Source organism: Lycorma delicatula, chromosome 4, assembly GCF_047948215.1.
Source record: "Lycorma delicatula isolate Av1 chromosome 4, ASM4794821v1, whole genome shotgun sequence".
Taxonomy (NCBI): Eukaryota; Metazoa; Arthropoda; class Insecta; order Hemiptera; family Fulgoridae; genus Lycorma; species Lycorma delicatula.
In genome coordinates, this window is record NC_134458.1 from 189,338,051 (window position 1) to 189,354,833 (window position 16,783).

The window sequence follows — 16,783 nt, forward strand, 5'->3', positions numbered from 1 at the left end:
ATTAGAAATATTTTGATAATCAATTCAGTTCACTCAATCAATACTCAAACTGATTAAATGTGCATTTAAAAAAATATTACACAAAAATTGAAAATTTTATTTTTGTTCATGAAAGTTTTTCTCTAAACTGCATCATGAGTTAGAAATTATAAAAGTGATTAATGTTTATATTTCATCAAGAGCCATAGGAAAGATTTTAATGTAAGAGTTTTCCTTATGCAGTGATAGTGTTATTCAATGCATATTTTAAGTTAAAATAGAAGTACTATCAATTTTTAAACTAAACTGAAATTAATAACAGTCTGATGGCAGACAGACAAATGATTTGAGAATTCATTGATACCCCAAGAAATACACAAAAACATAGAAATGTCGTCCTATGTACAGTCATATCATATTTTTATAGTAAAGTATAAGTTTATCTTACGTGGTTAATCATTAAAGTGAAGTTAACAATGAATCATTAAATAAAATAGAAGAGAAACTTGTTTTGCATTTTGTTAGATGAAAGATATTTGGGATTTGAACAGAAACATTACTGAATAATAAATTCCTGCTTATAAAAAAAAAAAATGTAGCACTTTAGTAGTCATTATTTCACACATTTATTCATTTACTCACACTGTAGATGATTGTTTTTTTGGTTAACATCAGAGGATTCTCTTTTCTCCTTTTTTATAGTATTTTTTAAATTATTTTTTAAGTTCCATAACTGTAATGATTTTAAACAAAATAAAGTCTCAAAAAAATAAACAAACAAAAGTCCCAAACAAACAAAGTTCCCAATAAGAAAACTGAGGAATGAAGTTGCCTTTTGCCACTAATTTCAGTTTACGGAAATAGTACTGCATGCTCTTCAAAATGTGGGTGATATTCAGTCTTACAAGTAACTCCTTCATTGTATTCATATAAGTGACTGGCTTTGTAATAATTATTATTCACAGAGAAAGGAACAACTCTTGATTAGTATGTATGTTTACATGTGTCTCAGCAATAAGGCAAACAGGAACATCTATTATAAAATAATACATTAATTTTCCCTTTCTGTGGAAAACAATGCATAATTTTCTAGTCAGTAGGGAAAATTTTGTTGTATAAATCATTTTTGTAATGTTACCGAGAGTAAATTCAGATCCAGTTTGTTTACGAAATTTATATATGTATAATCAGTTCTAATTATTGTTATAGAATCTGGCCACTAGTATAATAGAAATAACTCTTTACTTGTACATAGTTATTGATTACTGGGCTTTAGGTATGAAACTACGATGAGCATGCCTCAAAGAACTCTTGAATGAGAAGAAAATTGATTATTGGTAATCTAAACTCAAAAATCATTAAATAACCTTCAAACCTATGCTTCATTTTTTTTACACAGAATTAGCAATTTACTCTATGTCTATGATTCCAATTATAATATGGTAAATGTAATCAATCTCTTTACAATGTTTTGTTCAATGTAAAATTATGTTGGGTTTAAAAAATTATAATTTCAGCCTTGCGACCCCCTTTTCGTTGCTAGCGCAACTTTTTTTCTACCAAATAATAATAAATTCATATCCTCTCAGAAAAGTATCTTTTTTTAACATGTTGAGTGCAGTATGAGTTACATATGTCCTGTACAAGCATTAACGATGAGGCAATCTATTCTTCCCTTGATTTCCCTTCTGTGTGGCAGGTGTATTTATCATCTCTCCTCCTCATTTATTTTTACTTTCCCATCTAGCACTATAGCAAAGCTATAGAAGCTTTAGAAGGAAAAGTATTGTTATCGGTTCAGTTTGGGCATACGTGGTTTTCACCAGATCTTTAAAGTTTGGCACCTAAGGACCCAAAAAATGGGATGGAAATTTTCTAGAAGTTTGTTTGTTGAACATACACATGTACATCATGTGTATGTTTGGTGTCGCCCTCTAAATCACCTATGTCTTCAGAACTACTGGACCAATTTTGATCAAACTTGGTCAGATAATTTCTGTTGAGGCTGTTGAGCAAGGTCACTCTCAGTATCTTGAGATTTTGCTTAATTAAGGTCTTATTTTTCTTGGGCACATTTGTTAACAATTAAAAAATTTATTTGCAAAAAATATTTTTTTGCAATGTGGGTACACTACGTCAATAGTAGCCCCTTTCACCACAAGGAGCACTAGTGTAGCACTAGCTGCTGTAGTCATCTGCTATGTTGTGGTGTCACAGGTGAGTGGTAGAATTAAATAAATGAATAATATTTTTTACACTTCAAAATATTTAGTGAAAAAAGTGTTTAAAGTGACCGCTAGTACCGCCATACCCACGTGAATGAAATACAGTATGCGTGTGTGCTTTAGGTAGAATCTTTGAACTAAATAAACAAAAAAATATTATATTTAAATAAAATGATAAATATTTTAAATTATGTTGTGTGTATAAGCCATGCATCAGAAAAAAGCCGCGTGATGGGAAAGTCCTACAATTAAGTGTTGTCAGCTTTTTTTTATGTCATTTTGAGTAATTTTGAAGAAAGATTTTGACATTACAAAGATAAAATTCCAACCAGAAGTGGATGACCAATACTATACCATTTAAATGTAAATTAACAAATAGTTTTGTCAATAATGGACAGTTAGTGTTAAAAGAGGTAAAAGCTTACAAGATACAAGTGTCCTGTAATGCACCACCAGAAACACGAATACTGGATAATGAAAATTTACAATGCACAAAAATTACATGCGTTAAAAAAAATACTGCAGCCAATGTTTTAAAGAGATTTTTTTTCAAATTGTTTGTGTTCAATACTAATCATTTTAATTACTTTTAATCTTACGTAGTAAGTTGTTTCATTGTACTTGTAAAAAATAGATATGTTATTTTATCTTCTAATCAGTTTTCTATTAATTTATCTAATAAATTTTCCATTACTGAAATGAAATAATAAAATAATTTTTTTTCAAAATAAAATTGAAAAAATTAATGAAAACATCCTTTTTGACTAGTTTTTGGAAGGCAGAAATAAATAAATATCTTCTATTAAACTATAATATTTTATGTGTAAATAAATAAAGTTCTTTTTTTCTTTTATTTTCTATTTTCTTTTTGCAAAAATAGTTCCTTTGTGTGATTTGATGAAAATTGATATTGTTATTTTTTAAGAATAAGTGACTATTATTTTTAGCAAAGATTGTACACTTATAAATACCAGTACAAGAATAAGTTACAATTTTTAATTTTCTAATTGTTAGTCTACATGATTTATATGTATGAGTACCAAATAGTGATCTGACAGCCCATTTTTTGTATCTAGAAAACTCGTTTTAACTTAAAAGCAAAATAAATATTTAATATTGGTGACAAGCTTAGTGTTTATTTATTATGTATTTAAGAACAGAGTTTTACATCTTGTTTAAGAATTTAAAAAAAACTTTTCCAGTGGTTGGCCATTAAAAATTGCTACTTTGGCTCTAATTAAATGTAGAAACATTTTCCATACTGAACAATGTGTCTTATCAACAATTACAGTACATTTGTAATTTCTTAATTAAAATAAAGGATAAAATGGAAAAAGGATTGTGAGGGAATAAAGAATCATTATTAAAACTACTGGAAGTCTACTCTATCAATCTACTTCTCACAATGGATTATAGCAAAACAGCTGTTCACATAAGTACAATGTCAACATAGTATTTCATATTTATTTTAAGAACTTGTACTCATTCCTAACAATCAGTAATGTTCCTACCCATTTTAATTGAATTATTTTTTTCATTTTGTTGGAAATTCTTCTCAACATTTTCATTTATTTCATTTAATGGGAAACAAAACTCAATTTTTTCCATCAGATCGGTGGACTCTTAAGACAAGTCTCTTTTTAATGATCACTATCAATGCACAACAAAATTAATTGACATATCATGGCATGAATGTTTCCTAAGACATTATATAATTCTACCAAATGTTTTTATGTATAAAAATATAAAGCAATATGCTATCTATATACTCTACCCAGGATATGTAATCATGAGATTAAGGCATACAATTTGTTTCTTTAACACTAAGAAAAGTTAAATATAATCATAATCAGTTTTTCTGGTGGTCAGATTACAGTCCAGGTAAACTTCTGGAATTTAAGTTTATGAAAATCTTTGCTAATTTATATTTACAAGAAGTTTTTAATGTCATTCCAATTTGTTCATAAGATCTATTATCTAATTTTTTTTCATTGTAAATCAGAATTAAATTCAAAAAGTCTCTCCCTTTTTCAAAAGTAAATCAAAATTTTCTCCTTTAAACATAGTAATAATTAGGTTCATTGTTTCTTATAACTGAAACCAGCTAAAATACTAACCATTTTTTTTCTTTTATGCAGATTGAAAATTGTTACTAAAGATATTAACTTATAAATGCTGATGGTAAGCACATATACTGTTAAGAAAACAAGACTTTTTCAGATTTTCATAATTCATATAATTTTATTTGTTCCAGGGACAGAATTTAACAATACGCTGTATGTGGCCAATTGAAAAAGCTGACAGGGATCAGGTATATGGTTATTCATGGTTTAAAGAAGCTAAAGATTCAAAAGATGCACATCTTTTTAAAATGGAACGTGACAAAGAAGTGTGGGAAGATTTGCATCCTGCAGGAAGCATCCTTAAAATATATAATATTCAAGTAGGTTTGACATTTATAGCCATTTAAATGTTAAATGTTTCAATGTCCTGATGGCACAGAGGAATCTTTTGGCTCATGTTATTTTCAAGTAGAGAACATTGTTACAACAATCTCATTCAACAATTGATTGAATGGAAATAATTGTCTCTGGATGAGATAGTTGAATATAAAAAGGACAACTATGTAATAGTTTTCCTTCTTCTTTTTCCTGTTTAGCCTCCAGTAACTACTGTTTAGATAATACTTCAGAGGATGAATGAGGATGATATGTATGAGTATAAATGAAGTGTAGTCTTGTACATTCTCAAATAGTTTTCCTTCTAAGACAACTATTTGTTCTTTAGATTTGTTTTGGGAATATTTCATCAGTACTTTCTTTTAATTTCTTTTAGTTTGCTAACCAGTTTTCCTTTATTGTCGTGTTATTAAAAAATGCTATATGTTTAGCTCTGCAATTTCAATCACAAGTCCCCATTATATTTATATGATTTATTTGATATTGTAGTAGTTTTGTGTTCAATGAAATGACGAGCACATGAGGTTTAATAGTAAGCAATTGATATATGGTTTTGTGTAATACACTTCACATAAGTTTTAATCCAATTAACCATGATAACTATCAGTTTTATTATCTGACAAAAGTAATACTTTACTTGGCATATTATTTTAATAACTGATTAGGTATCAGTGGATTTGAAAAATACATATTATACAAATTGGTACATTTACACTTCATTTCTAATTAATTTGGTGTGCTTATGATGATTTCTATCTTTAATTATTAATTGCAACACTGGAACAGCATTTTTAATAAATACCATATTGCGTCGAATTGAAGACGCACCGTTTTTTTTTTTTACACATTAAAGGGTCAAAGTGTCAGGTCATCTTCAGTTGGAGATAACCCAACACTAAATCGATTCTTTAAATTTCACTTCATTTTTCCATTTATTTTAGCAGCAGTAATCATAATAGTATCTTTACAATGCTAATAATACCATTTGAAATAAACATTGAATGCTATTTGAAATAAACGCATAGTTAATAGGTTTAAAACTGAAGTTTTAGAATACGTGTGCCTGTTCAACATCATTCACAGGAAACGTGAAAGAACATTTGTAATCGTGTATAGAACGTACACAAATTTCTAGAAAGATGACTCATCTCAAAGAGGTTTACATCTCAGCAGTTTTATCGCTGTTGACATCATAATTTAGTGATGAGTCATCGTTCTAGAATTTGTGCATGTGCTCTATGCATGATGACAAATGTTCTTTCATGTTTCCTGTCTAACCTCCATTTGATGTTGAACAGGCGTACAGTATACTACTGTAGTTGTAAATCTGTCTGTTTTTTTTCATAACCGACTCGTTCTACCTAACGTTGTGTTTCTCTAACCATTTCATCAACAGTTTGTTTGTTGGAAGTTTGTTTCACATGTGATGCAAACTTTAAACACAAGGTTATTTTATGCTCTGAACAGATTGGAAATCATGCTCCAGTAAGCAGTTCTCGATAAACAAAATGAATGTGCGCCGGTGGTGCAGTATAAAATAGTAATTATATGCATGTAAACGAACTAAGAAATCTTTTTCAGGGCCAAAACATGGAAAAAATCCGGAAATCGATGCTGCTATTTTGGCCCATTTCAAGGACCTCTGCACAAGGTCTTCCAGTGACAAGAGGTGGACTGATGTTAAAGGCCAGGGAAATTGCCCGGAATAATGGTTTTCAATTTAAAGCTAATCATGGATTTTGTGAAAAATTCATGAAAAGGCAATGTTTGTCATTGCGTTGCAGAATCTCCATTTGCCAGAAGTTACCATCGGATTACAAGCAGAAATTAGTGCAATATCAGTATTATGTAATCTCTAGTCTATGATTTAAGAAAGTCAAATTGGTAATGCTGATGAACTTGCTGTGTTCTTTCATATGCCACTAAATTACACCATAAGTGAAAAGCGACAAAAACAAGAAATTGTAAAAACAACTGGATATGAGAAAGTAAGAGTAACTGTTACGTTAAGTGCTATTGCTGACGGAAACAAATTATCGTCGTACATAATTCTGACAGGAAAACTGTGCCTAAAGAAAGGTTCTGTGATGGCATAATTGTTCGAGCTCAACAGAATGCCTGGATGATGAGCGATCTAATGCAACATTGGTTAGGTTGTTTATGGGAACATAGACCAGGTGGACTTCTGAAATGAAACATTAGTTAGTGTTGGATGCTTTTCATGGTTATTTGTCTGACAACATTAAAACAAGACCAACAAATGGAAAATGTGATTTAGTTGTAATTTCTGGAAGTATGACAAGTCAATTACAACCACTGGATGTCAGGGTTAATAAATACTTTAAAGATTGTATTCATGCATAATACAATTAGTAATTGACTGAAAATGATCATCTCCTTTCACTGAGCAGGAAAATTAAATGAGCACCAGCAGCTATGGTTTTAGAATGGATTTTGAAAGCTTGGATGATTTGCCATCAGAAATAGTTAAAAAAGTCATTCTTGAAGTGCTGTTTAAAGCATTGGATAGTTCTGAAAATGATATAATTTGAAACCACAGTGATTCAAATAAATCCAACTCAGATGAAACTGATGATAACAACTCGATAACAACATAGAAGATGAAACTGATGATGACAACTTGATAACAACATAGAAAGCTGAGACATACTGTTTAGCCACAAAAAATTATTGTAATTAGTGATAAAATACCGTACTTACAAAGCTAAATACATACGTAGCTAACTACATTACATTTGAGGTACTATAATACAAAACATAGCGATTAGTGCTTTCAATTTAGAGTTTTTACTGCATATTTGGATTATTCAATAAATTGTTGTAAGTAGCTACTATTTAACTTTTTATGTTCATTTTTCAAAATAGGATGAACTTAATGAAAAATACTGATATTTACAAATATACAACTGTACTATATTTTTTATTGTTGTGGCACATGTGTAAAGTTCCTGGAAATACAAGAATCAATAGTCAGAGTTACTTTTTTTTATATTCACTACTTAGCTAGTTTATTGAAAACAGAATAAAGATGTTACTCGTAGGGCTGAGCATCACCTACATTTTGGTGGGATTGGCACATTGTTGTAACAATAATACATTCAGCTCAGAGGAGAAGATAACAGGAAACCAGTTTGTTAATTACATTTTTTATAAGCTCGGTATGAGATGATTATTATCCTTAATAATGATTGTGCAATTTTCAAGATTTTCTTTTGTTCATGTCACATCACTTACAACCTTAATTAAAAACGATATAATTTTTTCATGATACTGTCTACTATTTATTAATCATCCAAGACAAAGTACTATCCTTATAACCACACATCTTTTGTGTCTAAATGTCACTTTCAGTCTGTAAATTGACCTCATAATATTACATCACAGTTATTTTTGTAACAGTTTCTGTAACTTGTTTTAGTTGATGCACAAACCTTTTGTTAATTCAGTTACACCACTTTGAACCATACTAATTTTTTTCTGAAAATACAAGTACTATTAAGATATAAACATAGTGTATGTTTTTCTATTATAATACCTTTGTCGTTATAGAAAATTTGGATCAGTACTGATCTACTTTGAACATTGGTCTAGTTTTTGTAAATTAATTAGGTTTGTTTCCTGTCAGGTAGGTACTATAATTCAACAGAAATAAGTAATTTAAGTACATAAATAAGTAATATTTTGTATTTACCAAACTACATGGTCTTTATGTAATTATCTATGATTGATCAAAATTTTAACATACCATATTTATTGAAGTAACCCCCGCCACGGAATAAGCCCCACACCGCGATTTTCCGGACTGAAGAGCAAAAAAAAAAAATCAAGTATATACTGGTATTTTAAAATGCAACAGATATGGTAAAAAAATACGTAAATATGAAAATATTCAGAAAGTAAAGCATTTAATTCGTTCATTTAAATTACAATATTAATATTACATTAATAATTAATTACCGTAAACACTAGTTTAGTTCAGAATCAGTAGGCCAGTAAAGCGAAAAGAAAGTATCATGTTGAAAAGGATCATTTCAATATACTTTTTAATATGGGATTTTTTTTTAATTAATCACTGTCACTGTTAATGTGTGTAGAAGAGTTACCGGTAGTCTCCACATCGCTCTGCCAAAGGTGAATGTCTTCACTACCATCAAGTTCATTAGATATTCCGCATTTTTTAAAACTCTTCCTTACTAATTCTGTGAAGATACCTTCCCAAGCATCTTTTATCCAAACACAAATCTGGTTAAAATCTGGGCGTTTGATTCTTTCTGTAGGTGTGAGAAAGAAATTTTCATCAGCTATCCATTGACTGTACAGTTGTTTTAATGCAGACATCTAGTGGTTGCAATAGAGATGTCAATCCGCCTGGAATTATTACTTGGTCTGTCATACCCTTTTTTTAAAATGTCTTTCACTTTATCAGTCGTATCCCCCGATAACTATCCATTACTAGCATACCGGTATTTTTTTTATTAAGTAAATCTGCTGATTGCTTTTGCCATACACACCTGATCCAATCTAAAATTAAGGTTTCGTCCATCCAACCTGATTCCTGTGCTCTGATAATAACTCCATTTATCTGTACGGTAGGATGAGTTTTTCTTTTAAAAACAATGTACGGAGGTAATTTTGATCCATAAGAAGTAATGCAAAGCATAACACTACACCTTTGTTTTTCATTACCACCAGTGCGAATTGTAACACTTTTTTCACCTTTTTTGTTTACAGTTTTGTCAAATGGCATTTCAAATTATACGGGGGTTTGATCAGTGTTTCCTATTTGAGAAGGCAGATAGCCTTTATCTTTTCTATTATGTTATGTTATATTATGATTATTATGGGTAACTGATACTGTAACTGTAATGTCATTAGAACCAGATGCAGCCTATACAGAATGAATCAGTTTTATAAAAATACTGTAACTTCGTTTTATGTGATTGAATTTAGGTACTTCTAAGAAAGCATTTACTTTACATAAATTATCCTGGCTAAAGGCTATGTTTCAAGTAAGCCCTGCACCCTTATTTTTTCTCTCTAATTCCAAGAAAAAAAGTGCGGGTGGTCCTTGAATAAACATGGTAATTTAGTTTTATGTTTGGTTAAATAGAAGAAATTATATTGAAAAAATTTTGGTATTTTTTTGAGTTCTTTTTTCATTGTAAATTAAAGAGAAACATATGAATTTCTGTGTAACTTTTAAATTATCAAAAGCTTACTTCAGTGTTCATACTTTGTTAGTAGTATGATTTTTTAGTATATTTTTAAGTTGAATTTTTTCATTAAAAATCTAAATATTTATTATTTTATTACAGAAAAGCACAAGATATACATGTCAAGTTCAAAGTAATGTAAGTCCAGTTAATGCTAGTGTTGATGTAGAAGTTTTAAATAAATCATCTGTTCCATGGTGTCCGGCTGATGAAAGTGGAGTTGGTAGTATTCAGTGGGTTGAAGCTGGAGCATGGGGTCTTGCAAAAGTAGAATGTCCAGCTCAATACACTGGTGTAGCGACACGGTTATGTTCACTTATAAATCCTGGTCAAGCACAATGGCAAACACCTGATTTTTCTGATTGTGTCTCTGATCGTTTGTCTGATCTTGGAAAAAGTGTGAGTTATATTTTATTATTAAAAAGTTGTTTTTCGATAAGTTATTTAATAATAGAGAAAAATTATTATTTGTTGATTGCTTCTGAAAGGTAGTTAATGCATAGATGATTGAATGCATTGATTCATGAAAACTCCTAGTTTCTGTGAAGAACATTCTTGCTAGTAAACATTTTGATGTTTGTAAAAATGTTTGTACAAGGAAGGTTAGGAGTGACTGAATTCACAGATAGCTGAATTCCTTGAGACTAGGCTGTAGAAGCTTGTGTCAATGCATTACAAACATTTTTATGTTGATATCGAAAGTAGAAGGCAATAGATTTAGATAAATACAATTTTTTTTAAAAATCAGTATTTAAATTCAGATTTTCTTACAGCAAAACACTTGAGATTAGCATGTAATTTATAACAATATGTGTAATACAGATCACTGGAAGGTTTACTACTCAGTACTGGATTAAATCCTCTACAGCATCCTAAACAGTATTTTAATTGAGGCCCCCATTTATATAAGTTGTGGGCAAATTCATACAAAAATTGAAGGGTAGTCAGGAAATTCCCTTTTCCAAGCCCTAGGCAATATTTTAATTCGGGAACCCATTTATATAAATTGCAGACAACTTCATATAAAAATTTAAGGGTAGTCAGAAAATTCCCTTTTGGGTTAGAAAAAACAAAAAATTCATTTTTTGTTTTTATTTACTCATTAGGAAAACAAATAAATACATATTTTTATTTGATTTTAAAAAGAAAATATATATTTCTTGTTTATGCATTTTTTTTTAAATTTTAAAGGTATTACTTGATTTTTATATTTTTAAAAAAATATATGGAGTTCCCCTTGAATCCACCAGTAGCATTAATCCAGTTTTATTACTTAGTCAATTATGATGACATTTATTTGTGTTGTTTAAAAATAATAACATAATATTCTATATTATTAAAGATGAGATAAAAATATATTTTTTAAATTTATTTTTATTTTTCCTGCACTAAACCTGCACTCTTCTGAATTACAGGATCTAGACAACTGGTTAATCCAGTCCTGTTGCTATTCCATTGTTTTAAAAAAGGAACTGCCCCAGCATTTACCTGAAATGTATAAAGAAAACCTTGATGAGAACAGTGTCAAAGAAATGTGTATATTTAACAATAGAGAAGAGGGCAATGATTAAACTTCACATTATAAATTAATAAAATGTTTCAATCAATCCTGTTCATTTAAAGATTTTTCTTCTTTTTTTCTCTCTTTCTCACTGGTGCTTTTTGTAGTTTGCACTTCATCAGCTAAATAAATCAATGTTTAATTGATAAAAAACTATTTTAAACCATAAAAAATGGCATTCTTTCTTCAATACAATCAATTGGTTGAATTTAGAGATATGAAATTTATTAATTAATAATCTATTTATTTGTTTTAATCAACCAATATTTTCAAATCTTAATTTTTTTCATTATATAACATTTTTCAAGAGTTTGGTTTCTAAATTTTGTTAAAAATTTTAAATATTATTAATTTTTAGTAATAGTAAATTTATGTCTAGTAATGATATTGTTTTTTAAAAAGTTGTATTGTCATTCCTGAATAAAATTTATCATAATATTTTTCATATTTAATTTTATGATCACCTATTTATTAAAAATGAAAATGGAATGAATTAATTTAATATTAATCATTATATTTGTTTGGGTTTTATATATCTGCTTTAAATGCATCTTTAAGGCAGGTAGATTTTTTAATGTAATTTCTTATTATGCATAATTTTTTTATTTCTATTAATATTTGTTTTCTTACCAATGTTAATGTTTAAATTTAATTTTATTCATGCAGCATTTTTGTTATACTTATTATTAATGATAATTAAGTTCTTTATTTAATTTTGTTGCCATCCATACATTAGATAAGTTAAATATGGAAAATATATTCTTATTAATGTTACAAATAAATTAAGAAAAAATTATCAAATTTAGAACCCAAACATTTGAAAATTTATTTATAATAAAAAATATTAATAAAAATGAACAAATAAGATTTAGTTAAATAATATCAAGACTCCCCATCTGGGAGTCAAGTAAAATCTCCACAAAAACTCAAACACAAAAGAGAAAAGAAAAAAAGACAAATGAGGAGTATTTACAGAAATGGGGCTAAGCTTCTTATGAAAGGGTTGCGACTTTCTTTCACTAAAAAGCATACACTAACATGATAACCAGTAAATCAGCTTTTTCATACACTTTTCTTTTTATAAGAGCTATTTTCACTATTAAATATTCACTAATTGACACATTCACATGTTTTTACTCTTTTCTCATCATGCAAAATGAAACCACCATTTTTATTTTTCTCAGGTAACAAGCAGGTGTACATTTCAAATATATTTAATCAGATGGAACAAACTATCCGGGTTCAGAAAATATTAGGATATTATCAAAATGTTAGATGAAAAAAGTGTTTATTAAATTATACATATAAATAACAGTGTTTCAAAAAGGATGCTACCCCTTTCTTTGATGATGTGAATTTATTACAAAAATATTAATGTTAATGAAGTACTTATACAACAATATTCAAATTACCTTTAATAACTTTACAGTAGATGTTCAAAATGATTTCCTGTGATCCCAATGCAGGTTCATACACATTTCATAACATTTTCAGCCACTTTTTGTAATGTTTACTCAGTAATGTTTAAAATCTCACTTTCAGTTTTAGCCTTCAATTCATCAAGTGTAGGAAGACTGTTTTTAAAAACTACACTTTTTAAATACTCCCAAAGGAAAATGTGTGTTGGTCTGGGGACTTGACCAACAAAGATCTGGGGATCTTGGAGGCCATAACCCTTTTGATATCAAATGATGGCCAAAAAATTCCTATAACATATCTAGCATTTCATTAGCAGTATGACACGCGTTATCCTGCTGGAACCAACATTCTCGTTCATTAAATCTAACATGGCAATAAACTGTTCGATAAAGTTGTGATAAACCACACCATCTATAGATTTGTCAAAAAGTAAAGTCCCTATTACACAGCACCGGGAGATTGCACACCAAACACCAAATTTACATGTGTGTGATGTTCATTCATGAAACGCGTGAGAATTTTCAGCACTCCATATTTGACAGTTTTGGCTGTTTAATGTAGCCATCTGAGTGAAACCATGCCTTGTCGCTGTAATAAACACGATCCACAATTTCAATATAATTGCCATAAACAAGAGAACAAAACCAATGACAATACTGTAAATGTTTTCCGTGGTCTACTTCTTTCAGTTCTTGAACAACATTGATTTAATAAGCATGTCATTGTAATTTTATAGTAGCACTGAAAGCTGTAAATAGTGAAAGCCCAGCCTGTGAAGATAGCTTTCTGGGCGATTTTCTGGGTGAGCAAGTCAAACGTTCTTTCACATCCTCCAGAACTTCTACTATTAACAGTGATGGTTGACCTGTGCTTTTCCAATCTTGTACACCCCCAGTCCCACAAAATTTATCAAACACAATACTGTCAACTTAGTAGGAACTGAAGAATTTTCAAATTTTATTTGAATCTCGTCTTTCAGCAGTTGTTCGTAAGATTTACATGTGCAATAAGTCTCAATAATAAACACACGTTCATCCTTGGAAAACGACTTCGTTAACACGATAAAGACGAATTTATAGTAGTGTAGTATTAGTTCATAAAAAGTACATTTCAACTGTTACAAGCTACTAACCTTAAGCACAATATCGCCAACTGACAAGTAGGGAGAAATAAAATTTATCTATTTAAGCATTCATAAAGAAAGATGGCCAAGAAATTCAAGAGATGCCTGTATATTTTTCTTAGAGAAAAATAAATAACCAATATACAATTTAACAATATGTAACAAAAATAACTGACATCATCACAATCACCAAAAATACAATTTCATTGTATAAGTGTCAGTGAATCTCCTTATCACAAAAACAGAATGATATAAAAAAATTATGAATAAAACTAACCCCTGTAAAACACTTATAGTGTAAAGGCATCCCTGAATCCGAATTCGATTTGTCCTGAATTCGAAAAAAATTGATATACAAAGAATCTGAGTACTATTTTCCACTATCAAACTTCTCTAAAACACAAGTCTTTGCTTTAAACATTGACAAAGGATATTTAATAAGTCATGCAAAAACTTGAAAAAAATTATTTGCCATGAGGCTATTTGAAAATACAAATCGTTCAGAAAAAACACAAGTAAGCTGCTCAATCGTTAAAAGCAACATCTTTTTAGAGTAATATTATTTTGCTATTTGTTATTTTGTAATTGAAACAGCTCATGGCGAGTGAATACTCGCCAGGATTAAAATACTCTTCAGGATTTATTCAGGTAGATAAATGGAAAACTAGAATTCAGACCAATTAACAAAATATACAGCATACCCATTAGTCTTAACCTTTTTAATTACTAGTCTTGTATCTTGTATTAACAAACATTAGTACACTAGATAAGACAAGTATAAAGTTCATTCATTGGCAAATACCTTTGTTGTCCCCAAATAAAACTACCCTATCAGTTTATAAATGAAATTTAGTACATTGCTTCTTTCACTTATAGTTTTACAGTAACTCACTGATAGTATTTTTTGTTTACTGAAATTACTCGTGGCGTCACCTTAATCATATTGAACTTAATTCACACTGGAAATTTGCTCCTTCACTGTCTTTTCCACAGAATGCTCTTGCTGACTGATGTCTCTTATTCTTGTAACGCAGACTCATACCCAGACTCTCCTCGCGGAACTGATGTCGTAAAGTCTCGCTGGACTTTGCACAACTGATTTCTAAATGGTTTCCCAGGGGTATTTATACTCCTGTCTTCTCTACCTGCCAGACCAGACCCAACTCAAAGTGTGAGAACAATGTCTGAGTCTTTCATTCCCATGAATTCCATAACCCAGCTCAGTCGCTTTTCTCACGGTACTAATATTTGTTCATTGTGTGTCAGCAGGCAGTATAACAAAAGTCGATTGTTAAACAGACCTGTACCTTACAAAAAGAGAACCTTTTTGTCCCTTTCTGGATGCTCCAATTATTATATTTTCTACTACTTTCATAATAATTGGTAGGAATCTAGTATAGCGGACCTGAGTAACGGAGTGACTGGTGCTGCTGTTCTCATACTGGCATCAGCTGATGTTACTGCTGATTTTTTTCTTTCTCTTTTTGTCTTCAGTCATTTGACTGATTTGATGCAGCTCTTCAAGATTCCCTATCTAATGCAAGTCTGTTTCATTTCAGTATACTCCCTACATCCTGCATCCAACATTGCCTGCCTGCACAATTTTTTCCTTCTACCTGACCCTCCAGTATTAAAGCGACTATTCCAGGATGCCATAATATGTGGCCTATAAATCTGTCTCTTCTTTTAACTATATTTTTCCAAATGCTTCTTTCTTCATCGATTTGCCACAACACCTCTTCATTTGTCACTTTATCCAACCATCTGATTTTTAACATTCTCCTATAACACCGCATTTCAAAAGCTTCTAATCTATTCTTCTCAGGTACTCCGATTGTCCAAGTTTCACTTCCATATAAAGTGACGCTCCAAACATATACAGAGTGATTCAAAGAAACGGGAAATTTTGAAAGTTGTGTTGGTAGCCGTGGGCGACTGGTACCACTTGATAAGTGGCGCCAGCCTCTCTAACCTAATCTGCCATTTAGTTGTCATGGATCCTTGGAGTGGTGCGCAACGTGTATTTGTTATCAAAGCGCTTTACAAAAACAATGACAGTGTGGAGGGAGCGTGTAGAGAATTTCGCCATAATTTTAATCTGGGACGGCACGACCGTGTTCCATCAGCACATGCAATTAAAACATGGATATCTAATTTTGAGGAAACTGGTTCGGCAATGAAAAAGAAACCTCCAGGCCATGAGCGAACCTTCCGTACACCACAGAATGTTCAAGCTTTACAAGATGCTGTCACACGAAGTCCACATCGGTCAATCCGTCGTCTCTCAGCATCTTTACAATTGCATAGTTCAAGTGTTCGAAGAATGTTAGTGAAGGACTTCCAATTCCATCCATACAAGTTGCAGATCGTCCAGGAACTGAAACCGAACAATGCAGTTGTGCGAGCACAATTCTATAATGTAGTGCTTCAGAAGATAAATGATAACGAAGAGTTGGTTCACGAACTGTGGATGTCAGACGAAGCACATTTCCACCTCAGTGGATTTGTTAACAAGCAAAATTTCAGATACTGGGCACAAGAAAATCCTACGCAGCTACACCAGCGTCCGTTGCACAGCCAGAAAGTGACCGTATGGTGTGCTATGTCATCTTATGGTGTTATAGGCCCTTATTTTTTTTGAGGATGACAACAGTCTTGCGATTACAGTGACGTCGGCTCGTTACGTAGCCGTGCTTGAAACCTTTGTTGTGGAATAACAAAAGAGATTTCCACCAATTCTTAACACAGCCTGGTTTCAACAAGACGGAGCAACGTCACATACT

General features: G+C 30.7%; 1 protein-coding gene across 1 annotated transcript in view; it reads left to right on the plus strand.

Moving 5' to 3' along the window:
- LOC142322996 (uncharacterized) overlaps window positions 1-16,783 on the plus strand; it is a 1,447,060-nt gene that overhangs the window by 1,393,084 nt on the left and 37,193 nt on the right. The window contains exons 12-13 of the mRNA XM_075362093.1: window positions 4,459-4,647; window positions 10,000-10,296. Coding sequence (XP_075218208.1) covers window positions 4,459-4,647; window positions 10,000-10,296 — 486 coding nt within the window. The remainder of the gene's footprint in view (window positions 1-4,458; window positions 4,648-9,999; window positions 10,297-16,783) is intronic.